At 48.3% G+C, this 26,705-nt stretch overlaps 1 protein-coding gene across 1 annotated transcript in view; it reads left to right on the top strand.

Moving 5' to 3' along the window:
• TECTA (tectorin alpha) overlaps window positions 1–26,705 on the top strand; it is an 80,401-nt gene that overhangs the window by 17,831 nt on the left and 35,865 nt on the right. Inside the window, 4 exon segments of the mRNA XM_065944399.1 lie at window positions 4,940–5,510; window positions 7,456–8,048; window positions 9,382–9,955; window positions 18,093–18,694. Coding sequence (XP_065800471.1) covers window positions 4,940–5,510; window positions 7,456–8,048; window positions 9,382–9,955; window positions 18,093–18,694 — 2,340 coding nt within the window.

Raw genomic sequence — 26,705 nt, 5'->3', positions numbered from 1 at the left:
GCCCTTCCTAGGTCTGTGCGGTGTATCAGTGTCATAATTAGAAAAGTAGGCTATTACTGTGGTTATAATGCCATTTTGCTTGTTATTTGGTTAGTCTCCCTAGAGACAGCTCTGTAAATCAAATCAAAGGTAAGAATTTGGCTGTGGAAGTTTGGAGTTTTTCCCTTTTAAATTTCTCTTGTGCTGTCGAGCAGGACATTTGTCCTTGCGGATAGATGCTAACATTTCCAGCTAGAAAAATGCTCACTAGCTCTCCCCTACCCCCTTGTCTTGTGGGGATCATGTGTACAATATCTGTAGTTGAAAAAGAAAGCTTCATGCTTTATTCCTATTTTCCATTTTGATTAAAATTCTTTTCCCCTCACAGTCAGACTCCTTTTTTTCGGAAGGAAAGGGGCACCGCCAGCGCTTTCAGGCCCAGCAGCTCTGCTAATTTTGCGTGGCTCTCTTCCATCGTCCGAGTGGAGGGCACGGATTCCTCAATTTTCTGTAGCGACAGGGAGGTGTGGATGTGAATGTAAATGTTTCAGAAAGAAAAGGTTATGTGATTCCAACTGCAGGCGAACAATGGCTCCCTTTTCCTTTTGCCAAATGGCCTCCAAGCGTCTCTGAATACACCTGCTCTGCCAGGGGAGGGCAGCTCCGTGGATGGCAGAGCCCCCACCCAGGGTGAGGTGGGGACAGGCAAGGAGGGGGTGTGAGGCAAGAAGGAGCCTGATTTGCCTGCGAGGCAGCCGACTTCCAGACGTGCCAGGCCGGCAAACAGATCTTAGGAACAGATCGCCTTTCTCCATAAGCTGGGGTTAGGAACTGGGTTCTGAATATGCATTTGCCCCCTTTGAAATATTCTTAAGTGACAAAATAAACGATTTAGGATTGTATATGTTAATGGGGCAAAAAAACCCCAAAACCCCAGCTAGCATCCATATATAGAAAATGCCTCCTTCTAGCTAATAGTTATCAGTTTTCACCTTTCTCCCTCAGATAAAACTGAGTGGTTTAGGGTGCACCAGGGAGAAGAGGGCCGACGCCAAATAGCTCATGGTGACAAAGAGATCGGGCTCTGGGGTCAGACCTACTCAAGCCCTGTGCCACCACGCCAGCTGAGAGGCCTCTCTGAACCTCACTATGTCCATCTATAAAATGGGGTCATTGTGTTGTGTCTGGAAGGCAGGGCTCTTGGCTATAGTTTGGACTTGACTCCCTCTATTGAGCCCCAGACAGAGGCAGCAGGGAACAGTCGAAAGTGGGAGGGTCCTGTCACCCACAAATTATGCAAGCCTCGAACCTCAGTTTCTCCATCTGCAAAGCAGGGAGATTATAAAGACCTTATTAGATTTTTCTGAGGATGAAATAGGACAGCCACATGTGTGACAGCTGGTACCAAGCCTGGCACATAGTAGGCACTCTATACACACTTGTTCCCACACTGCCATTCCCACCAAAATCTATTCTCACTCTAAGACCTGTCCTTCTACGATGCTACCTCTCCCTCCTCTTCTGGGAGAAATATGATTGGGGTGTGGGGAGGGGGGTGTTGCCTGGAACACAGGGAGAGGAAGAGACCCAAACAGGGAGACTCATCAACATTGGCTCATCGGAAGCTGAGGACTGGGACACCAGGAACAAAATAAGAAGCCATGTGATGGAAAGAGTCCCCGGAGCTCCTACACCGAGCTCTGTGGGGTACAAGCATAGGACTCTAACATTTGGTTGAAACTGAGACAAGTATGAGAGAGGAAGGGGGCACAGTGACCACTAATGTCAGGAAAAATACCTGGGCAACAGTGATGGTCAGCGTAGGGCCACAGGCATTCTGAGTGGGACAAGATCAGCTGCAGAGAAATCAGGGGAGCAGTAGCAAATCCAGGCACAGTCCCCGCTCTGTGGCTTCTGCTCTGAGATGCAACAACTGTCCTTTTTTGAGCAGAAGCTGAGTGAGAGGACAGGAGGACATTCAGCGAGGGAGGTATTTGGCATTTACAATTATACCACCTTGGAGAAGATGTCCCTCCCTACGTCTCAGCACAGAACAATACACAATAATCATCCAGCGCTCTCGCTGGGTGACCTCCCTTAGAGCATGGCTCTTCTCATCTTTGCAGGCTAACTTGCTACCTGGGAGATAAGGATGAATCAGTCGATTCTAGAGGATTTTTTTCCTACTTCTAACTCTCATTGGATGGCTTACATCTCAAGCCTTTTTTTTTTGTCCCCTCCCCCCATTAAGTCTTACTAATCTCTAGGGACAGAGAATTGCAATTGGCATTGGCATGGTAAACCTTGGGAGCAATGCCCAGTCAGTTTGTTGTCTCAAATCCTAGACAACCCAGAGAGCAGCAGCAATGGCGGCACTAAAGACCCTTGATGCTTCCATGTGCCAGAAACCAGGACAGGTCAGGGCAGCCTGGACAAGCAGTTACGGTCAGCCCACCCAGGACTGTTCTAGGACTAACCGTCTATCCCAGCCCTCAGAAAGTGATGTCTGGAGGTGCCAGGCAGGTAAGTGTGAGAAAGAAGAAAACAAACTCTAATGAAGGTTTATCAAGCCACTTACGGGATTCACTCTTGATTCTCTGCCCATTTCTCACCCACCTCACCCCCCACCCCACACACACACCCTGCAAAAAGCCCCAAGCCCTGTCGAATATCCTCCACCAACTGGCCCTTCTCCACGTCTGTGAGCAGGTCAGGCCTTGCCCTGCATTGCCCCTGGCCCCCAACACCAGTTACCTGCCTGATTTCTCTGTTTTTAATCTCCACTTGGGCTTCCCAGGCAGCTCAGCAGTAAAGAATCCACCTGCAAGAGAAGTGGGTTCAACCCCTGGGTTGGGAAGATCCCCTGAAGAAGGAAATAGCAACCCACTCCAGTATTCTTACCTGAAAAATTCCATGGACAGAGGAGCCTGGCTGGCTACAGTCCACAGGGTCGCAAAGAGTTGGACTCAACTGAGCGACTGAGCAAGCACACCATCTCTACCTACTTCATTACACCCTTCCCACTGGCCAGAATGGACTTCCTCAAATGCAAGTCTGACCATGTCATTCCCTTGCTTAAAACTTTTCAGAGCTCTTGCTACAGAAGAGAAATCCAAGTTGTTTTTTGTTTTAGTGGGATTTCGTTTTGTCTTAAAAACAGACATTTTTTTCTGAGACCTGTTCCCAACACAGAAGCCAGAGCAATTCTCCCAAAACGGAAGTCAGATCTTGTCCATCTTTTGCTCTGCGTGCCCTCTCAGCTTCCCTCAGAGTCACAGCCAAAGTCTTTACAATGGCCAACAAGGCCCTGCCTGTTCTGGCTGCCCTTATCTCCCTGACCTCACTGACCACTGCCCTCTCCTGGCTCTCCACTCCGGCCACACGGCCCATGTGTCCCCAGTGTGCCCAGCACGCTCCACGACAGGGCCTGGCTGTACTCTCTGCCCAAGCCACTCACCCCAGGTAACGGCATGAATTCCTCCTCATCTCAAAGGTCTCCTTCCCCGGGGGGCCTTCCCTGAACCTCCTATTTAAAATCAAAAACTTTTTAGCACTTTGGACCCACATTCCCAGCTTTATTTTCCTGCAGAACAGTTTCCTGGTTTTGTTATCTATTTTCCTTATTGGTTTTGTTTGTTGTTGGTCTCCTGAAGGGAAACAGATGTTCCAAGAAGCACATTTTTGTCCCCAACTCTTAGAACAGAGCTGGACACACAGAAAGGGCTATGTTGTTGACATCTGTTGAATGAACGAACCCTGCTTGTGTCTCCACCTTCTTCTCCAGCCACCCCTTCCCTCTGCAGTCCAGCAACACCCGATGACTGTCCTCATATTCATGCAGCTCTATATAAGCATGCAACTTCATTCTCTTGTCCTGGAATTCTCTGAGCCCTACTCTTCCTTCAGCCACTTCTGTTTATCTCTGAAGACTTGGGTCAGACTTGATTGCCCCTAAAAAGCTGATATGAATGCCCCCTCCCCAGGCTGGATCAGTGGTCAGGTACCCCTCTCCCACTGCATCACTGCATCACCTATGAATGCATATTTTAACTGGTAAATTAAAACAATTGATATCTGTGTCTCTCTTCCTCAGGAGACCAAGAATTCATCAGGGGCAGGGACAATTACTTTTTAAGATTCTTTTTTCTCAACACCTAACATAGTGCTTGGTACCTAGTAGGTGTTCAAATTTGTTGTGTTGAATGATGACATGACAAAGTCCTGGTATCAGGAAGCGACAGGGTGAAATACTCAGAAAATAACACCAGGGCAGCCTCAAAACTTGATGGTGTGGGACAGTTTACAGTGCCCCTGCCTGCTGGGAGGAGTGTCCAGGGGTGCCAAAGGCAGCGCAGGAATCATGGAAAGTATGTGATTTGAGCTGAGACTTAAAGAATGGACTTCGAGGAGAAAAGAGGAAAAGCCAGGTAACTAGTTTTTTGAGAAAAGACTTGAAGCTGGCCTGAGAACCAGGTTTCCCAGGGGGTGCAGTGGTAAAGAATCTGCCCACCCATGCAGGAAATACAGGAGACGTGGGTTTGATCCCTGGGTCAGGAAGATCCCCTGGAGGAGGAAATGGCAACCCACTCCAGTATTCTTGCCTGGAAAATCCCATGGACAGAGGAGCCTGGGGGCTATAGTCCATGGGGTTGCAAAGAGTCAGACATGACTGAGGATGCACACATGCCTTGAGAGCCAGGCAGGAAGTGTTGACCACCAGCTGGTCCCCAGAGGGGTCTAGAGTGGCACTAAGCAATGCATATCTCTCACAACTCAAATGCCAAGGGTCCTGGGGGCCTCCGCCTTCCTGGGAGGCAAGCCCCGCCCTCTGGTGCCTGAGCAGCTTGGGGGCCACGCACTCTGGGGCGCTGAGTTGCTCCTCCTCCTTTTCCTGACCTCAGCTGGACCTGCTACCCTGGCCTCCGCTCACCTGCCTTTTCACTATTGCTGTTGTTGGCAGGTTAATGACCTAGTGGCTTCTTTGCCCGTCACCTTAGAGTTGGGGGCGGTGAAAATCTACCAGAGTGGCATGTCTACTGCCGTGGAAACGGATTTTGGGCTCTTAGTGACATTTGACGGCCAGCACTACGCCTCCATCTCCATCCCAGGCTCCTACATCAACTCCACGTGCGGACTCTGCGGGAACTACAACAAAAACCCTCTGGATGACTTCCTGCGCCCTGACGGCAGACCAGCCATGTCAGTCCTGGACCTGGGAGAGAGCTGGCGGGTCTACCACGCCGAGTGGAAGTGCGACTCGGGCTGCGTGGACAACTGCACTCAGTGCGACACGGCCACCGAGGCCCTCTACTTTGGTCCCGACTACTGCGGCTTCCTCAACAGGACAGACGGCCCCCTGTGGGAGTGTGGCACTGTTATGGACCCCACAGCCTTCGTGCACAGCTGCGTGTATGACCTGTGCAGTGTGAGGGACAACGGGACACTCCTGTGTCAGGCCATCCAGGCCTATGCCCTCGTGTGCCAAGGCCTGGGCATTCCAATCGGAGACTGGCGCATCCAGGCTGGGTGTGGTAAGCTGGCATCCCGTCCACATGGAAAGTCGCTCATGTGCCGGGGGGCTGGGAAAGGGTTTCCAGGCTCCTCAGAGAGCTCCCTGTTAAGACACATTACCTGAGGGTCAGGATGACGTTGAAGTATCGCAAATGATAAAGAATGAACTATAAAAGGATCTTGACCTTTCTCCCCATCCAAAATGGTGATCAGAAAACAAGAAAACACTAGTAAGCATCTGTGGTCTGGAGACATGGAATGTGTGGCCAGAGTAGGGCCATTAGCAGTAGTGGCCAAGGCAAGGTTGAGGGGGGCAGTCCAAGCTGGAGGTGTCTATCTCCAGGGCCATTGTGGAAATGTGAATGCTGGTCTGGGGAAACAAGACCAGATTTGGGGAAAAGAATGCACCATCCAGATATTTATATAGAACCCACGGCATTTTTGCCTTTGGCTCTTCTTCACTTGCAGTCCCTCCAAGTTCTATGACTCCTGCTTTGGAGCATTTCAGCTGGTCAGAGAAGGGGCAGTAGGCAGGGCAGGTAGAGGCTTTCTAAAATGCTGTGTGGTGAGGAAAAGCCCCGACAGTGTGGGAAACCCACCTGTCCCCTTGGAATTACACTTTTGGATTGAGTGTTTGGAACCATTTAGCTGTTTTATGGTTTCCTCCTATGCAACTTTCTCTCTATAACTACTCTTCCTAGTAATGTAAATGTTAAAAACCAGCAAACAAAAAAACCAAATCACCTGTTGGAATTTTGTTTCTTTCCTGGTCCTTGGTTTTCTCCACAAGAGTAAATAGAAAATTATACCTCATGCATTTGAGAGTGCCATTACAGAGGTGAGATTTTTAAAGTTTCTTTCAATTCCAAGGCCAGAGGGCAATTTTTTCCTATCAGTTTAAATTGGCTTTGTAGAAATTAATACGAATTAAATTCAGAATTAATCAAGCTATTAAAAGACAATTTATTTAAGTTTTGTTTTTTATTTTTTGCTCTGGGGACTGGCCAGTCTCTATAACACCTGAAGTATCCAAATGCTGATTCAAGCTGAGACTGACTATGACTTGTCTTTAATCCTTGTATAATCTAAGAGCATCCAATTGCCTAAATTTTTGCCTATCGTGGCTAATTTTTTCTAGTGGTACTGCTTTCCTACCCTCCGCATTACTCTCTCTCTGTGTCTTTCACTTCAGTGGAATGAATTAGATTTAATTCAGAGAACTAGTCTACCAGGCTCTTGAGCACCCGCCTGTTGGATTCAACCAGACCCAAACCAGAGTCAGGTGTTCTTAAAATAAGAACTGAATGCTTCCAAGGCAAGAAGGGCCTTTGGAAGGCATCTAGTTCCAATCTAGTCTCCTGGGGGAACGTGCACACAGGTTCTTTTCAGATAGCCAAGGTTCTTTCTTATTTTTCAAATCCCAGAGAATTCATTTTCTGTCTCCTTTGGTCCCTGTTCGAAAATTCACTTTTCAAATTCCTCCTCTAAGAGTTACCTTTTTCATTTCTCCTGCAGGTTGGATTTATTTCCTTCTAAGAATGGGGCTTGCTCTTTAAAATCAGACCAACTTATACGCCCATCAGTTGAATATCTTAAACCATCTCCCTGGTTGTAGATCACTCAATACTAAACCTGTATTGAATAATCAGTCAAATCTAGTTAGGATAGTAACCTGAAGTTTTCTTCCAGTCTTTCTTCCATCCTTTTTTTTTTCCCCTCCATCTTTCTTCCAAGATGATCAAATGAGGTTCTAATCCATCTCGCAGCTCAGTAGTTATTACCAAAGGAGCTGAGCTTCTCACTACAGACACAACCTCAGTCTCCCTTCCCCCAGCGAGTGCCGGCTAGACCCTCCTCCAGGAACCACTCCTCCAGGCCACCCACCTCGCCCCCGTGCGTGGTGGAGCTGGCCGGTCACCCCCGGGTCATTCACCTTGTCGCACTCTCTCCTCTCCCCCACGTCAGTGTCCACCGTGCAGTGCCCGAGCTTCAGCCACTACTCCGTGTGCACCAGCAGCTGCCCAGACACGTGCTCGGATCTGACGGCCTCGCAGAACTGCGTCACGCCCTGCACGGAGGGCTGCGAGTGCAACGAAGGCTTCGTCCTCAGCTCCAGCCAGTGCGTCCCGCTGCACAAGTGCGGCTGTGACTTCGACGGCCACTACTACGCCATGGGCGAGTTCTTCTGGGCCACGGCCAACTGCACGGTACAGTGCCTGTGCCAGGAGGGCGGCGACGTGTACTGCTTCAACAAGACGTGCCGCGGCGGCGAGGTGTGCGCCGTGGAGGACGGCTATCAGGGCTGCTTCCCCAAGCGGGAGACCGTGTGCCTGCTCAGCCAGAGCCAGGTACTGCACACCTTCGACGGCGCCGCCTACGCCTTCCCCGCCGAGTTCTCCTACACGCTCCTCAAAACCTGCCCCGAGCGGCCCGAGTACTTGGAAATCGACATCAACAAGAAGAAGCCCGAGGCGGGGCCCGCCTGGCTGCGGGGTGTCCGAATCCTGGTGGCGGACCAAGAGGTCAAGATAGGAGGCATCGGGGCTTCGGAGGTCAAGGTAAGACTCCTGTGGCCTTGGAGTTTTCCGACGAGTCCGGAGCCGCGTTCTTCAGGCTTGCCTCGCTGCCTCTGACCGTGAGCGAATTCTAGGGCCGCAATGACTCTGAAATGGGAGAGCTTTCAAACTCTCAACACCAAGTATGCAAGTGGAGACATGGAGTGAAGCTGGGATTCCTCAAATGAGAGGAGGACCAGCTCCCCAGAGTAGCAAATATTTACAGGACGCCTCCTATGTGCCAAGCACTATCCTAAACAGTATGGCATTTCATCCTGGGTCATAGATAACGTTATTGTCATTTTACAGATGAGAAAACTGACGCACAGAGAGGTTAAGTGATTCCCCTAAAGACACACAGCCCTAAAATGAGATTCAAGGCTGGGTCAGCTGGCTCCAGAGTCTGTGCTCTTTACCCTGTACTATGCTGGATCTTCTATTTATAGATGGAAATCGATGTGATGCTAGGGTGCCTGCCATGGTGCCTCCCGTCCCTCTGTTCTGGTCTAAAATACCCAGTACTACACATACAGGCTCATAGATAATTAGTTCTAGAAGGAATTTTTGGAAATCATCTAGTGCAACTCCTCATTTTCATAGGAGAATCCCAAAAAGGCTAAGTGAGGGCCCTGGGCCTGACAACTAGATGGTGGCAGAACTGAGATGAGGGAGGATGGGGGAAGGGCGGCTCACCCTCCTTCCAATAGTACATGCATTTCATAATATCACATGACATCTAATCTAGAAAGCAAAAGTCAATGCAGTAAATAAAACATCCATCCACAAACTGAAAGGGCTGTGCTTTTATTCCCACTGACATGCTGGCAGAAATTAATTTATTGAACTAGTGTTAGGTAGATAGGCAGATGGACAGCTGGATAATTAGATATATATACCGTGTGCTTCCAAGGGGGCTGAGACACAGTAAGAGTAAGATTTGAAGAGCGAGGAAGGGAGAGGAAGGAGGTGGGAGGTCGGGCGCAGGAGTAAGTCACATATCTACAATGACTGTTGCTCACACTTCAATGTTTGGAACTAGCTCAGGGTCTCTCTCTCTCTCTTTCTCTCTCTCGCTCTCTCCCTCTCTCTCTCTCACACACACATACACACACACACACACACAGCAAATGTGTTGGATCAGAGGAGCCTGGAATAAAAGCAGCAAAGATGCCCATGAAAGAACAGTTGACATCTGTGCGGTTTCCACAGACTGTCAGCTTCTCGACATTTCTCCAAGGGCTAGTCATGGGGCAGAACCACGTCTTTATTCACAGCCTAGAAAACTGTGGGCACTCTGTGCGTATCTGGGATGAATGACAGTGATTTAATTTTTCAGGTGAATGGTCAGGAAGTGGAACTGCCTTTTTTCCATCCTTCGGGAAAGCTGGAAATCTATCGAAACAAAAACAGCACGACGGTGGAGTCCAAGGGTGTGCTGACCGTGCAGTACTCAGACGTGGGTCTGCTCTACATCCGACTCTCCACAGCCTACTTCAACTGCACGGGGGGCTTGTGCGGCTTCTTCAATGCCAATGCCAGCGACGAGTTTTGCCTCCCCACTGGCAAGTGCACGGACAACCTGGCAGTGTTCCTGGAGAGCTGGACCACTTTCGAGGAGATCTGCAACGGGGAGTGCGGGGACCTGCTGAAGGCCTGCAACAATGACTCGGAGCTGCTGAAGTTCTACCGCAGCCGCTCCAGGTGCGGCATCATCAACGACCCCTCCAATAGCTCCTTCCTGGAGTGTCACAGTGTGGTCAACGTCACCGCCTACTACCGCACCTGTCTCTTCCGCCTGTGTCAGAGCGGGGGCAACGAGTCTGAGCTCTGTGACTCCGTGGCCCGGTACGCAAGTGCCTGCAAGAACGCCGATGTGGAGGTGGGCCCCTGGAGAACCCACGACTTCTGCCGTGAGTTGGGGCTGCGTTATGGGGGAGGCCAGCAGGGATGACGGGCGGGGCAAGAGCTGAAACATCCCACTGGATCTTCTTCTCTTCCTGGTGGAATCCTGCACTCAAGGACAATCTAATTACCTTGTAGACTTTCCTTGGGTGTCCTCTGGAAGGCCTGTCCCCCCAGACCAGACTGCTTCTCACCTTTATTTTTGTTTCTCATCACACAGTCCCTCTTCGCTGTAGAACAGTTAGCTCTTGACCCCTGGTTTTATCTAGTGGAGGAGACACATCATGTCAAAACACCAGAAATCTTTGTGAAAGCTCACTGGATGCCTTCTCTCTTGGCAGCAGGACCCCATTCATTTCAACAGAAAGTGGTCAGTCGGGGTGCCTTCTCCCGAGTAGAGATTAGCCCTATTCCCAAGGACAACTTGACAATGGTTATGAAGAGCCCCATGTAGCTGACTTTTCATTTTGTCCCCAGAATGTCTCACCCCTCTTGGCACTACAGTAATTAGAATAATTGCTGGGAAGAGGAGATAGAGAACCTCCTCGGCTATGGGGGAGCCCAGTAAGTGTAAGGAAGCGTTAGTCGCTCAGTCGTGCCCGACTCTTTGTGACCCCATGGACTGCAGCCCACCAGGCTCCTCTGTCCATGAGATTTTCCAGGCAAGGATACTGGAGTGGGTTTCCATTTCCTTCTCCAGGGGATCTTCCCAACCCAGGGATCAAACCCGGGTCTCCTGCACTGCAGGCAGATTCTTTACTGACTGAGCTACAAGGGAGGGAGATGGGGGAGCCCAGAGGAAGGAGTAAGTGGAAAGGTAGAAGGCGGGCTGACTGAGGAGGTGGGACCCAGGCCTGGAACCAGGACTGACCCACCTGGACTACATCTCCTTATCTCTTCCCTACCAAGAAGGTCAGACCTCACCAAGACCAGCTCCACCATTGAGAATTCCATCCCTCACGTCTGATTATCTCTCTCCCATTGTATTTCTTCCTATTTAACTTTTTATTTTGAAATAACTTGAAAGTTACAGGGAAGGTACAAGCCTATTTATAAAGCTTTCACCCAGGTGAATCTACTAGCATTTTGCCCCACTGGGCTTGTCATTCCCTCTCACTGTCTTTCTGTTTGAAAAGAAGTTGCAGAGATCATATCCCTTGGCCCCTAAATACATAAGTCTGTATTTCCTTAGAATCAGGACACTCATTCATAGCATAATACAGTTACTGACCTTAGGAAACTTAACACTGATGTAATAACATCTGTATTTCAATTTTTCCAGTTGACCCAGTAATGTCCTTTATGGCTTTAGCCCTCTCTCAACACAGATCTAGTCTTAGGATCCCACGTGGCATTTAGTTGTCATGTCTCTTTGGTCTCCTTAAACCTGGAACAATTCTTTAGCTTTCTTTGTCTCTAATGATCTTGTCATTTTTAAAGAAAGAGTCTCTCCCCTTTTGAAATAGAATGGCCCCCCCGTTTGGGTTGGAGGTATCCCCATGATGGGGTAACACTGTACATTGCACCAAGCTTCCTGCTTAGGAGATGCCTGTTTTCCTCCTGGTATCAGGTCACATGGGTGGCACCCTGTTAGAGCCTCTTCTCATTAGGGATGGGCATGTCGATCCTCTGGTCAGGAATTGTCAAATGTCTTCACTCTGTGTCACTATGAGGTTTCTCCCGTGCAACTAATGAGCACTCTGTGGGGAAATACTTTAAGACCATGCAGCGTCCAGCTTGTCCTCAGAGTCCCCCTCCTCGATTTACTGCCCACCAATGAATTATGCTCATAATGATCTTCAGCACGATGATCACAAGCTGACAATTTCCAGTTCCTGTACTCTCTCCACTAGTACCCGTCAGCAGATGTTATTTTGCTGAGCCCTCGCTTCTCTTCTGTCTGCTTGTCACCTGTCTATCATTTATCCATCCATCCACCTATTTATTTATCTCAATCATCTATCTATCTTTTGAGGGAGCATACCATGCAGCTTGTGGGATCTAGTTCCCTGACCAAGGGTCAAACCTATGCCCCCTGCTTTGGAAACGTGGAGTCCTAACCACTGGACCTCCAGGGAAGTCCTTCATCTATCTTATCAATATGGACACGTGGATTCCTGTTTTGTTTTCTTTTTTTTCAGTTATTTGTATTTCCTATTGCTCATGCTCAGTCACTAAGTCATGTCCGACTCTTTTTGACCCCATGGACTGTAGCCTGCCAGACTTCTCTGTCCTTGGAATTTCCCAGGCAAGAATACTGCCGTGGGTTGCCATTTCCTCCTCCAAGGGCTCTTCCTGACCCAGGGATCGAATCCACAGCTCCTGCTTGGCAGGCGGATTCTTTACCACTGAACCACTGGGGATATATTACATTTGTTAATTATTTTGGCATTAAAATTGTTTCAAATTTGGCCTGTGGGAGCCCCGTCAAGTTGCCTCCTACCTCCTCTTCATAGGCTTCTGTCATTTTATTTCTTTTTTTAAAATTAATTTGTTTTTAATTGGAGGATAATTGCTTTACAATGCTGTGTTGGTTTCTGCCTTATATTAACATGGATCAGCCGTAAGTATACACATGTCCCCTCCTTCTTGAAGCTCCCTCCCACCCATTTTCTTACTTTCTAGATTAACTAGATGCTCCACGTCATCTTTTAGCCTTCCCTTCCCCAGCCTAGAATCAGCCATTACTCCAAGAAGCCCAGGTTCCTTTTGGTGGAGAATGTTATTAGAAGTTAAGGTCTGGGTACCTCCCTGGTGGTTCAGTGGTTAAGACTCCATGCTTCCAGTGCAGGGGACGTGGATTCAATCCCTGCTCAGGAAACTTAAGAGACGTTGCAACAGGGCCAAAAGATTAAAAAAGAAGAAGCAGCAGCCAAGGTCTGGGTGAGGCTTACCTATCACTACTGGAGTATCCTTACTTTGCCTCTAAGCCCTTAAGTAGAAAATTCTTAGACAGAACTAAGACACACACACACACACACACACACACACACACACATCTTTATTTTATATTAATGCCCTTGTTTCTGAGCATCAAAAATCCAAAATCCAAAGGAGTGTCATCCCAGAGATAGGCGGTTTTGTCCCTGGTAACCCTGACCACACTGGGGAGGGTTTAATGGCAGAGGCTGTGAATCCTGGAGCTGGAATTCTGGGAATGCTCTTTTCAGAAATTTACCTAAGGGGAGAGAGGCTCCAAGGTTTCTACCTACCACCACACCTACTGGGACCTCAGAATGCCTTCCCAAGGCCTTCTCATTAACCCACCTCTCACATCCTCTTCTGCCCTACTTCTAGCTTGTCTGCAATGATCTTTGTCTCTCTCCCTGCACTCAGCCTTGTAGTTATAGTTCATTCATGTTACAGGATTACAGAGTCTGTCCATACCCAACCCATGTTGTTGCCAGGCTGTATCTGTGTCATCCTTTTAGACTATGAGCTCCTGCCCAGCAGGGAATGTCACTGGACTGTTTCTGTACTGCACCACGCACAGTTTGGTGACATTGTTCATGTGAAGTAAGTGTGGGGCATGGAATGATGCTTTCTTTCCCTGGTTGCAATGCCTGCTGAGAATTGCTTCTCCCCATGCTTCATCAGTGGTTCTATGAAGACCTATAAGACCTAGAACTAACACCAAAAAAAAAAAAAAAAAAAAAAAAAATGCCCTTTTCCTCATAGCGGACAGGAATGCAAAAGTAGGAAATCAAGAGATACCTGGAGTAACAGGCAAGTTTGGCCTTGGAGTACAAAATGAAGCAGGGCAAAAGCTAACAGAGTTTTGCCAAGAGAATGTACTGGTCATAGCAAACACCCTCTTCCAACAGCACAAGAGAAGACTACACATGGACATCAACAGATGGTCAATCCTGAAATCAGACTGATTATATTCTTTGCAGCCGAAGATGGAGAAGCTCTATACAGTCAGCAAAAACAAGACCAGGAGCTTACTGTGCCTCAGATCATGAACTCATTGCCAAATTCAGACTTAAATTGAAGAAAGTAGGGAAAACCACTAGACCATGCAGGTATGACCTAAATCAAATCCCTTAACGATTATACAGAGAAAGTGACAAATAGATTCAAGGCATTAGATCTGATAGACAGAGAGCCTGAAGAACTATGGATGGAGGTTCGTGACATTGTACAGGAGGCAGTGATCAAGACCATCCCCAAGAGCAAGAAATGCGAAAAGGCAAAATGGTTGTCTGAGGAGGCCTTACAAATAGCTGAGAAAAGAAGAGAAGCTAAAGGCAAATGACAAAAGGAAAGATATACCATCTGAGTGCAGAGTTCCAAAGAATAGCAACGAGAGGTAAGAAAACCTTCCTCACTGATCAATGCAAAAAAAATAGAGGGGGAAAAATTAGATAAAATAGAATAGAAATAGAATGGGAAAGACTAAAAATCTCTTCAAGAAAATTAGAGATATCAAGGGAACACTTTATGCAATGATGGGCACAATAAAGGACAGAAACAGTATGGACCTTAGAGAAGCAGAAGATATTAAGAAGAGGTGGCAAGAATACACAGAACTATACAAAAAAGATCTTAATGACCCAGATGACCATGATGGTGTGATCACTCACCTAGAGCCAGACAGCCTGAAATGCGAAGTGAAGTGGGCCTTAGGCAGCATCACTACGAACAAAGTCAGCAGAGGTGATGGAATTCCAGTTGAGCTATTTCAGATCCTAAAAGATGATGCTGTTAAAGTGCTGCACTCAATATGGCAGTAATTTGGAAACCTCAGCAGTGGCCACAGGAATGGAAAAGGTCAGTTTTCATTGCAGTCCCAAAGAAAGGCAATGCCAAGGAAAGTTCAAACTACCGCACAATTGCTCATCTCATACGCTAGCAAAGTAATGCTCAAAATTCCCCAAGCCAGGCTTCAATAGTACATGAACTGAGAACTTCCAGATGTTCAAGCTGGATTTAGAAAAGGCAGAGGAACCAGAGATCAAATTTCCAACATCTGTTGGATCATTGAAAAAGCAAGAGAATTCCAGAAAAGCATCTACTTCTGCTATTTTGACTATGCCAGAACCTTTGACTGTGTGGATGACAGCAAACTCTAGACAATTCTTAAAGAGATGGGAATACCAGACCACCTTACCTGCATTCTGAGAAATCTGTATGCAGGTCAAGAAGCAACAGTTAGAACCGGACATGGAACAACAGACTGTTTCCAAATTGGGAAAGGAATACATCAAGGCTGTATATTGTTATCATGCTTCATCTTGTATATTGTCACTCATGTTATCATGAGAAATGCCAGACTGGATGAAGCACAAGCTGGGATCAAGATTGCTGGAAAAAATATCAATAACCTCAGATAGGCAGATGACACCATCCTTAGGGCAGAAAGCAAAGAGGAACTGAAGAACCTCTTGGTGAAACTTAAGATGAGAGTGAAAAAGCTGTCTTAAAACTCAGCATTCAAAAAACTAAGATCATGGCTCCCGTCACATCACCTCTTGGCAAATAGATGGGGAAACAACAGAAACAGTGAGAGACTATTTTCTCGGGCTCCAAAATCACTGCAGATGGTGACAGCAGACATGAAATTAAAAGACACTTGCTCCTTGAAAGAAAAACTATGACCAACCTAGACAGCATATTAAAAAGCAGAGACATTGCATTGCTGACAAAGGTCTGTCTAGTAAAAGCTATGGTTTTTCCAATAGTCGTGTATGGATGTGAGAGTTGGACTATAAAGGAAGCTGAGTGCCGAAGAATTGATGCTTTTGAACTGTGGCGTTGAAGAAGACTCTTGAGCATCCCTTGGACTATGAGAAGATCAAACCAGTCAATCCATAAGGAAATTAGTCCTTAATATTCATTGGAAGGACTGATGCTGAAGCTGAAGCTCCAATACTTTGGCCACCTGACAGAAAGAATTGACTCACTGGAAAAGATTCTGATGCTGGGAAAGATTTAAGGTGGGAAAAGAAGGGGATGACAGAGGATGAGATGGTTGGATGGCATCACTGACTCGATAGACATGAGTTTGAGCAAGCTCCAGGAGTTGGTATGGGCAGGGAAGCCTGGCTTGCTGCAGTCCATGGGGGTCAAAGATTTGGACATGACTGAATGAACTGAACTGAATCCTTCATCAGGGCCTGCAGAGCTGGAGCACGCGCTTTTAAGTACCTCTTTTAGAGGGAGGCATGTGGACAGTAGCAGCCACGTAGAGCCTAGCTTCCTCTGGTGGAATTTCATGGCACACACTTGAGAATGCCCTAGGATGAGTGGATGGGTCTGGCGAGGTGGTCCAGAGCACACACACTTGATAATCAAGCCTCTGGGTGCTAAGAGGTTAATCTGGCCGGGATCTTGCAGAGTGGGGGTTGGATTGCATGACAACTGCAAATCAGGAACACAATCTTCTTTGGGCCTGGAGAGAGACAACTGCTGCTTCTGTGTTCGGATATTTTTTTAACCAGCGCTCACTGGCAGAGTCAGGCTCCCCAATTAAGTAATTTCAGAGGCATTTTGGGGGCCAGGAAAAGTTTTATTACTTTGTTTCTGTATATGCCAGACTTTCAGACACATTCAGACAACACAATAAGTCATAAAACGGGAGCCATTTAAATAAGTCATGTTATTTGCTATCACCATAAACCTGCAGTCACTGTTAGAACATTCATAATTTAGAGACAAATGTGAAAATCCCTCTCCACAGACATATTTTATCAGTGCTGAACTAGCCTTCAACTAGTCAATGGACATGGAGACAACCCCTTCGCCCAGAGGGAAGAAAAAGATTGGCTTTCAGTCCGCAGTGCAGAACTGTCGAGTTGGTACTCGTCGGCAGAGCTATTACTGCCAGGCGCTTTATTTCCCTATAGTGTCCTTTGTGTCCTTGGATTAAAAAACCCTCTTAAGGAGTGACAGTGTATATAATACCTAAAAAGAGCCTTAAAGGCAAGATCTTAAACTCCCAGGAGATGGTGGGTGAGGACCTTCACAGATCTTCAGACAACACAGACCTGCAGATAGATTTCTTCTCTGCTTCTGGACTCACCCCGGCTCATATCAAATTCTGACAAACAAAAATAATAAAGAGGAATGGGAAGGTCACGCAGAACCCCACGGTGAGCGATGTATGCTTTTCTTTTACATGCTGCGCTCATGACTCAGAGACTTAATCCATCAAGGAAGGCTTCTAGACAGAAGCACAACTTGAAGTGGAGTTGGAAGATGGGTAGCATTTCGCTCGGTGAGGGCCATGCCGGTGGGGCCAAGGGTGTGAACAGAGGAGGTGGGGGTGACCATTTCTGAAGTCAGTGGTGGAAGGGGTCAGAAGGCACAGCAGCAGAGAGACGAAAGACCCAGGGTGAGACCGGTTTGTAGAGTGGTGGCACCTCCCTGAAGCCTGTCTGTGATGGAGGGAGTATAAGAGGGGAAGAGCATAGCGTTTACTGATGCTCTACTGTGGACTTGGCATATTAGCTTATTCATCCTCAGAACAGCGGTCCTACTTAAGTGTTGTCCTTATTCAATAAAAGATGAAACTGAAGCTCAGAGACAGTACCCCAGGTCTCTGTGGCCTCAAAGCATTTGTTCCTTCCAGGACTCTCTTTCCAGAGTCTTTGAGTCTTGGAGACTTAGATTTAGGAAACACATGTTCGAATCTCTCTCCAGTACTTACCAGCGGGGTGAAGTCACTGAACTTCAGTTTCCTCACCTATAAGACAGAGGTGATTCGACTTTCCTTACCGTCCAGATTGTTGGGAAAATCACACTAAAATGCCTAGAACAGTGCCTGGCATGTTGCAGGTGCTCAGAACAGGCCCGTCCTCCCGGAATCTTCTATGTGAAAATTCAAGTGCACTAGAAGGGCACATGCAAAGATTCATGGAGTCTCGGATGGATCACCCACAGTGAAGCTGGCGGCGTGCTGATCACTTGGCATTTGCTGAGCCCACTGTGCTGGACAAATAAGGGTCACGTGCAGCATATACATGCATGCACACACAGGCACACACATGCATTGCACACACCCATGTGTGCACACACATGCACATATACATGTGCATACACCCGTGAATGCACACGCACTCGTGCATGCTGATGAGTGTACACAGACTCTATCTCTGCTCTCTGTCCCTTTCTCAAGCCCCTCTTCTCCTTGCCCATCCTCAGCTCTGGAGTGTCCGGAGAACAGCCATTTCGAGGAGTGCATGACGTGTACGGAGACCTGTGAGACCCTGGCCCTGGGCCCCATCTGTGTGGACACCTGCTCCGAGGGGTGTCAGTGTGACGAGGGCTACGCCCTGCAAGGCAGCCAGTGCGTCACCCGGAGCGAGTGTGGCTGCAACTTCGAAGGGCACCAGCTTGCCACCAATGAGACCTTCTGGGTGGACCTGGACTGTCAGATCTTCTGCTACTGCAACGGCACGGACAACAGCGTCCACTGTGAGAGCGTCCCCTGCAAGGACGACGAGTACTGCATGGAGGAGGGCGGCCTCTACTACTGCCAGGCCCGCACGGACGCCTCCTGCGTCGTCTCGGGCTACGGCCACTACCTGACCTTTGACGGCTTCCCCTTTGACTTCCAGACCAGCTGCCCGCTCATCCTGTGCACCACAGGAAGCAGGCCGAACTCAGACACGTTCCCCAAGTTCGTCGTCACAGCCAAGAACGAGGACCGAGATCCGTCGCTGGCGCTGTGGGTCAAGCAGGTGGACGTGAGTGTGTGGGGCTACAGCATCGTGATTCACAGGGCCTACAAGCACACGGTGATGGTGAGTGGGCACAGGGCCCCAGCTGGGGAGCCGTGGGGATGTAAGCACAGGGCTCCCAGGCCAGCAAGCCAGGCTGCAGCTGAACCAGGCTGGCCCAGGATCCAAGGGAAAGCAGAGGATGTCAGGGCAGAGAGGGGCCCTGCAGATTGCCTGTCACTTTATCTTACAGATAAGGAATGGAGCCCTCAGACAGGAAAATACCCAGGTCACCAGTACCGAATTAGGAACAGAGCCAGCTCTAGGGACTCAGCCTTTCATGTCACAGCAGAGCGTGCTAGGCATGGCACAGACCTCGATGGAGTCCTGGCTTGACTACTGCCACGTGGCCTCCGGCAGTTGCTGTCTAAGTAGGAGAAGGCAGGTCTCGTACAGGCTAGGCATCTGCAAGTGTACGGTTGTTTAATGCATCTCTTTGCCTTTTATTTTATTTGTTTCTGGCTGCGCTGGGTCTTCGCTGCTGTGTGCAGGCTTCCTCTAGTGTGGCGAGTGAGGGCTGCTCCCTAGTTACGTTGCACAGGTTGCTCATCATGCTGGCTTCTTCCGGAGCACAGGCTCTAAGGTGCACGGGCTCAGTACTCATGGTTCACGAGCTTAGTTGCCCCGCAGCAGGTGGGATCTTTACAGACCAGGGATCAAACCCATGTCTCCTGCATTGGCAGGTGAATTCATAACCACTGGACCATCAGAGAAGCCCCTCCTTCTCTATTTTGAGATAAAACATTAGCCTGCTTGGGTCTCCTGCCTCTTCCAGTTTCCCTTTGGTTCCCAGGGAACCCGGGAGTTCAAGAGTCTTGCCCGCATTTGGAGCACTCGGGGGCTACCTTGTAATCTTCTTACTTTTTCCCACATTTTCACTCCACTGACCGTGAAGACAGGAGCAGGTAGGGGTTGAGGAGTTTCGTGCACTCCAAAATCCAGCCTGTGGACATAGGCCCCAGCAAACTGGCCACCCCTTCTTCAAGGGCCCACCCTAAGTAAAACTTGGGATACTAACAAGCCATTACTTTAGCATTTTGGAGGAGCTGACTCAGGATGTCAGCCTTCTAACACTACCTTCCCAGGTCTGCGGGTGATACATCTCTAAGGAGGTGCTTCTTCCTCTTGTATATGTTCCCTTTCAGTTCCTGACTTAAGGACTTCCTTGGGCAGCTCTGCTGATACCTTTCCTTTCTTAGGATTTTCTTTAACCCCCTTCTCTGACAAACAGAGGTTTAGGAGCTTTTTGTAATTGTCATAAAAGTCACATAATATAAAACATACTATTTTAAACATATTTAACTGTACAGTCTGAGACTTCCCTGTAGTTCATACAGTAAAGAATCTGCCTGCAATGAAGGAGACTCAGGTTCGATCGCTGGGTCGGGAAGATCCTCTGGAGTAGGAAATGGCAACCCACGCTAGGATTCTTGCCTGGAGAATCCCATGGGCAGAGCAGTCTGGCAGGTCGCAGTCCATGGGGTTGGGAAGGGTCGGACACAGCTGGGTGACTGACGTTACAAACTGCACAATTCAGTGGCAGCAAGTACATTCACATTGTTGTGCAACTCTCATCATTTTCCACTCCCGAATTTTTCACCTTCCTAAACTGAAACTCTGTTCCCATGAAACACTAACTCCCCATCTCCCCTCCCCACCCAAGCCTCTGGCATCCACCAGTGTACTTTCTGACTCTATGAATTTGACTGTTCTAGGTTCCTCATGTAAGTGGAATCAAATAGTATTTGTCTTTGTGCTTAGCCGCTCAGTCCTGTCTGACTCTTCGTGACCCCATGGACTGTTGCTTGCCGGGCTCCTCTGTCCATGGGATTTCCCAGGCAAGAATACTGGAATGGGTTGCCATTTCTGCCTCCAAGGGATCTTCCTGACCCAGGGATTGAACCTGTGTCTCCTGCAGCTCCTGAACTGTAGTGGATTCTTTACCCCGGAGCCACCTAGGAAGCCCCAAATACTGGAGAGGGTTGCCATTCTCTTCTCCAGGGGATCTCTCTGATCCAGGGATCAAACTCAAGTCTTCTGCATTGGCAGGCAGATTCTTTACCGCTAAGCCACCAGGGAAGCACATATTTGTCTGTACTCTCTGTATATTAGAATGCATTCTTAAGGTTAGCTTAATATATGTCCTAAAAACACATTGTACTTTTTTTTCCCCCTGTGCTTTACAATAGGCTCTCACCAGCCATCTGCTTCTTAAACTGTCTTCTCTTTCACGTTTATTGGAAAATGTGCCTTTTTAACACCTAAGATGAAAGTCTCACTATGGACGTTCCTCTTCTTTCTTGGGTATTTTACCCAAACCCCCTACTGTTTCCCTATGTGTTTCCTTCTAACAGTTGGTTCCTCAGTCATTGAAGGCATTAATCATAGTGCCTTTTACCATGATGTTTGTGTCTGGCTCACTCAATACTCATTGTGGGCCTCTTGAGGGTGGGAACCACACCTAATCCATCTTTATGTTAAATGAATATACTGTGTGCCATGACACTCAAAACGTTTGTCAAATAAAGGAAGCAGATGACATAATAAGCCCTTTCTTCCAAGGTTCCTACGACTTTCATTTTGCCGCTGGTCACTTCTTTAGCAATTGGGAAGATTGAATTGCTACCCGGACAAGTTAGGAATATATCAGATGCCTTGCTTTTAGCCACATAAGTTTTCCAACAGATGTCTGGATAGTCAAAGTCACTCATTACAATAACTTCTCTCCTTCACTTTCATCAGTTGTGTTAAAACAAAGACATCAATCATTTTGTCCATGTGGCTGCCTCCTATTTGTACTTTGCTCCTCCTCTGATATTTTTCTACCCTTAGATTTATAAATTTTTGATGTCATTCCTTCTCTCTGTGACATTTAACACTCTTCCACCTTTCTACTTTACAGGTTGTCCTCTTCTTTTAAAATACAATCTATTTGTAAGCCCTATCTCATCCAGTGTCCTATGAAATCATATTTTCTGCCTTGCATTACACACTCTCAAGGTTTAGTTATATAGACATCTGAGGTTACCAATGTTTTCTGACCCAGTTACCTTCACATGTGAACACCAGATCCTCATGGACACTTGTTCTTTTTTCTGCTCTCCCTTCTCTCCTCCCCAGTGGCTAATTCCCCACTCTCACTGAGTGTTCCCTCTCTTTGGGTCAGCTCACATTCCAGGCAGGTGTCTCTTGAGATGCACTCATGGCTGAAGTCAAGAGCCATGAGAACCAAACTGCTGGTCTCTTCCTCTCAGAAAGAGATGGAGAGGGCAGAGTATATTAGTTCTCAGGGCTCCCATCACAAAGCATCATAGACCAGGTGGCCTAAAACAGCAGAAACTTACTCTCTTACAGCTCTGGAGGCCAGGAGTCTGAAATCAAAGTGTTAGCAGGGCCCCCTGGTCCCTCTGGGGTGCTAGGGAAGCATCTATTCCAGGCTTTCTCCCAGCTTCTGGTGGTTGTAGGTGACCCTTGCCTTGGGGCCTCATACCTCCAGTCTCTGCCTCCGTCTTTTCATGGCTTTCTTCCCCCTGCACCAAATCTCTCTCCTTTTAAGACCACTCATCATTGGATTTAGGGTCCACCCTTTCACAGCGTGATCTGATCTTAAATTGATTAAGATCTGCAAAGACCCTATTTCCAAGCAAGACCACATTCACATGTCCTGGAGGTTAAGATTTCAGTGTATCTTTGGGGGGACACAACTCGGTCTATAACAGGGAGTAATTAGAGAGTCATGGGCAGCAAGGAGGAACTGATTAACACGGAGGGGGGACACTTTCCACAGCCTGCCTTTCTATGTCCCCAGATATCCTCAGATGCCCAAGCTGGGAATAGAGCATATAGCTTTCCAATCTCTGCCAGGAAGATCAAGTTCAGGATGCTTGAAGGTCCTTTCCTTCGGGGGCCTGGGGGATAGATTTAGCATTTACTTTGAATTATTAATATGCACTACAGGATCTGCTTGTTCAATGATTTGCATTTGTTTTTCCCATGATGTTATTATTAGTCACCATCTCTCCCTGAGAAGAATAACGGCCATCATCATGACAGCGCACAGGCAAGCGCCGGGCAAAGCACAGCAGCGGAGCCGGGTCACTGCCGGTGCACACAAAACCAGAGGGGGCTGGCGGGGACTCCCGGGGACGCCAGGCCCCTCTGCGACTCTCTTTCCCTGCAGAACTGAGGATATGGGGAAATCCACTAAGCCGAGGAAAATTAGAAATGAACATGCTGTGTGTGTACCAGGCAGGGTGTGGGGTGAGCGGGAGAGGGGAGCCGCGCCCAGGCATCGCACAGCCCAAGCGTCAGCTGTCCGCAGCCCGCGCTCCACAGAGATGGCCCCTGTCCTCCGTCTCCCGCAGGCTCAACACAGCCGGGTCCTGAGTGGTCCAGGCCGAGGGGAAGGCTTTCAGGACCCTCACAGCCAGCGTCTTTATCACTGGCTGCTCGTCCCATGGGCAGCAGGGAAGAGAGGGCCTTTGAACATCACCCTGGCTCAGTTGTGTTTGATGGGCTTGTATTGATGTCTGTCTTGTGCCAAACCCTGAGGGCAGAAACATGAGTCAAACAGGGCTCCTGTGCTAAGGGAACTCAGGGTCTAGTAAGCGAGACAGACATGTTCGCAGGTAACTTTAACATGATGTGAAATCCCAGAAAAATGTGATGTGTGGGCGGGAAGGTGGGTGTCATGAGAGAACAGGTTGCCTGGGCTACCTGGGGGTGGAGAAGGAAGGCTTTCTGGAAGAGATGACCCGGAGCTGAGCCCTGAAGCTATCCATTGGCCAGGCCCAGAAGGAGGACCAGGAACCGTCCATGGAGACCCAGAGGGGCAGCAAGGTGGGGGCCTGTTAGGGGACCTCAGAGCAGCTGAAGAGGCAGCAGCAGGTCCGGGCCAGCTGTTTAAAGGGAAGCTCTCCACTGAAAAGCAAGTTTGTGGCCTTATTTCCGATGCTCAGATTAAAAACAAATAGCCCCACACTGATCCCCGCGCCCTGTCCTCTTCCTCCCCTATGCCCACCTCCTCCATCCATCATGCCCTGCTTCCTTACTGACCCCTTCCTTCCTCGGCCTCCTTCCTTCCCTCCGTTTCTCACCCGCAAGGACAGACAGGGCAGGGATGTAGGGATGGAGGTGGCATTCACAGGGCTTCAGAGACAGGAGAAGCCAAGCAGGCCTGTTTATGTTGAGGCCTTGCTTTCCCAGGTTCTCCTGGGCAATGATGGGACTGGAAGCCTCAGTTGTGATCCAGGTACAAGACCTCCGCTAGGTATCGCCTCCTGCTTGACACCCAGTAGCCGGGAGCAGAGATGTGGAGAAACGCCAGCCGGCGCGTGTGAGCCGTTTGGTGCACAGCCTTTCGTTTATTCCTGTATGTTGTCAAGGCTGCTGGGAGGCTCTCTGGCCTCCATGTCTCTTGGTGACCTTGCATACCTGTATTATGGGTCTGCATGGAACCTATGTCACCTGAGCTCTGGGCCTCCTTATTGAGAGAATTGTGCCTACCAGATGTGATCTCCCTCCTCCACTTTCCTCCTCCACCCTGTCAGTGAAATGACCCATCACCACGTCATCTTCACCTCCTCTCCTTGTTCCAGAGAATGAGGCCACTATCCCCCTTCATGGCCACTACCCGCCTGCACCATCTCTATCTTGCCTTCCCAAGCTCTTGCCCATCTGTCATCTCCTCCCCCTCCCATGTCTTAGGTCCTTCTCTTCAACCCATAAACATATTTATTCTAAGACAAACCTTGACCCCAAGTCAACCCAATCCCTCTTCTATCTAATCCCTCTCCTCCCCTTTCTTACCAAACTCCTGGAGTCATCTCTGCTTCCATATCCCCTGTCTGCTGTTTAACTTCTATAGTCTAACCTCTGGTTTCATCATGCTACTGAAATTCTTTTACTAAGATCACTGGTGACTTTTTTGCAAAACGAATGAGTCCCTTTCAAGCTTGATCTCATGGGACACTACATCCGTCGCTCTCCCTGGTCCAGGAACCTCCCATCCCTGCATCTTTATCTCCCATCATCCCCGACGTCACGTTTTATGCTCCAGCATCATTAAATTGCTGTAACTCCTCATATGTATGAGGCCATTCCTCTCCTCTTGGCCTTGACTTAGGCTACACCCTCTTCTTGGGATTTCCTTTTATTCAGTCTCATTCCTTCTTTTTTGTTGTTTCGTTCTGCTTTTAATTTTTATTGAAATATAGTTGATTAACAGTGTTGTGTTAGTTTCAGGTGTACAACAAAGTAGCTCAGTTAGACATATAGATATATCCACTCTTTTCTAGATTCTTCTCCCATACAGGCCATTACAGAGTATTGAGTAGAGTTCCCTGTGCTAATCAATAGATCCTAACTAGCTATCGAGTATGTATATATTGTAATCCAAAACTCTTAACTTGTCTTGACTGGCCAACACTACTCACTGTCCAGAGCTGGGTGTGCACACCATCTTCTGTAGGTATCCTTGATTCTGTCCCCAGTCTGACTCTGGGTCCTGTGCCTCTACTGTTCCTATGCCTTTATCTCTACTGTTAACTTTCATCAGGCAATGTCTTATTACCTGCTTATGTGTTTGTCTCAGCCACACGCCTGTGAGCTCCTAGGGAAAGAGCCTTGTGCTTTATCCTGGCATTTAGCAGGGTGGCTGGTGCACAGAGGTACCAGACTGATGGCTACTGGGTGAGTGAGTGAGTCCTGCCTAGACAAAGATTCACAGACAAGGAGATAGCTGAGCTGAAATTTGAAGGGTGAATATTGCCCCAGAGAGTAGGAGGATGGGGTAAGGGCATCAGTGCTGTCTTAGGTTTGGTCCCCTAGAGGCAGAATCTGAGAAGGTGGTTCCTGAAAGTGAGGGATGTACCAGGAGCAGAGAGCTTAGTGAGGATGTGATCTGAGCTGGTCACCAGCTTCAGCCACCGGGAACTCTAGTGCATGACCCGCACACAGAATTAGTCCCCTGTGTTGGTCAGCTGGAATAGGAGGGCATAATCTCCTGGGCCAAGACCAACTGTGAGTTATCACTAGCCCACATTCACAACTGTTGAGGATGGATTCCCTGGAGGGACTCAGCACCACCACACTCACAGCAAAAGGGGTACCACATGGAGTGGTGCGACTCAGTCCATTTGGGGAGCAGGTGAAAGGCTGTTGCTGAACCATGAAAAGACGCCGGGATTCTTGGCCTCTGGAGGAGAAGAATTCAATCCAGGGCCAGAGACGAGCCTTGATCACCCAGAGCTTTTGTGTAATAAAGTTTTATTAAGGTATAAAGGAGATAGAGAAAGCTTCTGACATAGACATCAGAAGGGGGTAGAAAGAGTACCCCCTTGCTAGTGTTAGCAGTGGAGTTATATACTCTCCAATTAATCAAAAGAAAGTCTGGGGGTTGTAAAGACCTCACCAGACCTACTCCCCTAATTTACATTTTAAGATAACAGGATTAGCCAGAAGGTTTAATCCAGAGACTGTCCTCAGGCAGGATACATTATTATTATATAATCCAAAGGAATGTAAAAGGAAAAAAAAGTTTGTCCTTCCTTCCTCCTTGAGAATTCCAGACCCCTCTCTCCTTGGGGACCCCTAGACTTCTTATCAACCTGCCTAGGAAATGACTGTCACAGTGGAGTGCTGGGTATGGTTGGGGTGCAGGAAATGAGTGAGTTGGGTCTGAGAGGCAGGGGCCAGCTCCTGGAGAGCCCTGTCAGATGTGCTTAGCGTATCCCCCATTTCATTATCATTGCAGAGAGGGTTTTAAGTATTAATTGCATTAAAAATTATTGGAGAGGCAGTGAAGAGTGAATGGAGGAGATGGGAGGACCAGGGCAGGGAAACCAGTAGTGGGTGTATTTAAGAATCAAGGTGGAAGGTGATGAGAGTCTGAATTAAGGTGGTTGGGCTGGGATGGGGGCATCAGATGAGAAAGAGATTAAGGAGGTCAGAAGGGAGGTATTTCCAGTCAGAGAACAACCTCAGACCACCCCAAAGGGCAGCCACCTTCCTCTCGCACCAGGAAGATCAGCTCTCA

This window comes from Muntiacus reevesi, chromosome 9 (genome assembly GCF_963930625.1).
Source record: "Muntiacus reevesi chromosome 9, mMunRee1.1, whole genome shotgun sequence".
NCBI classification, from domain to species: Eukaryota; Metazoa; Chordata; class Mammalia; order Artiodactyla; family Cervidae; genus Muntiacus; species Muntiacus reevesi.
This window is presented reverse-complemented; position numbering and strand designations above follow the sequence as displayed.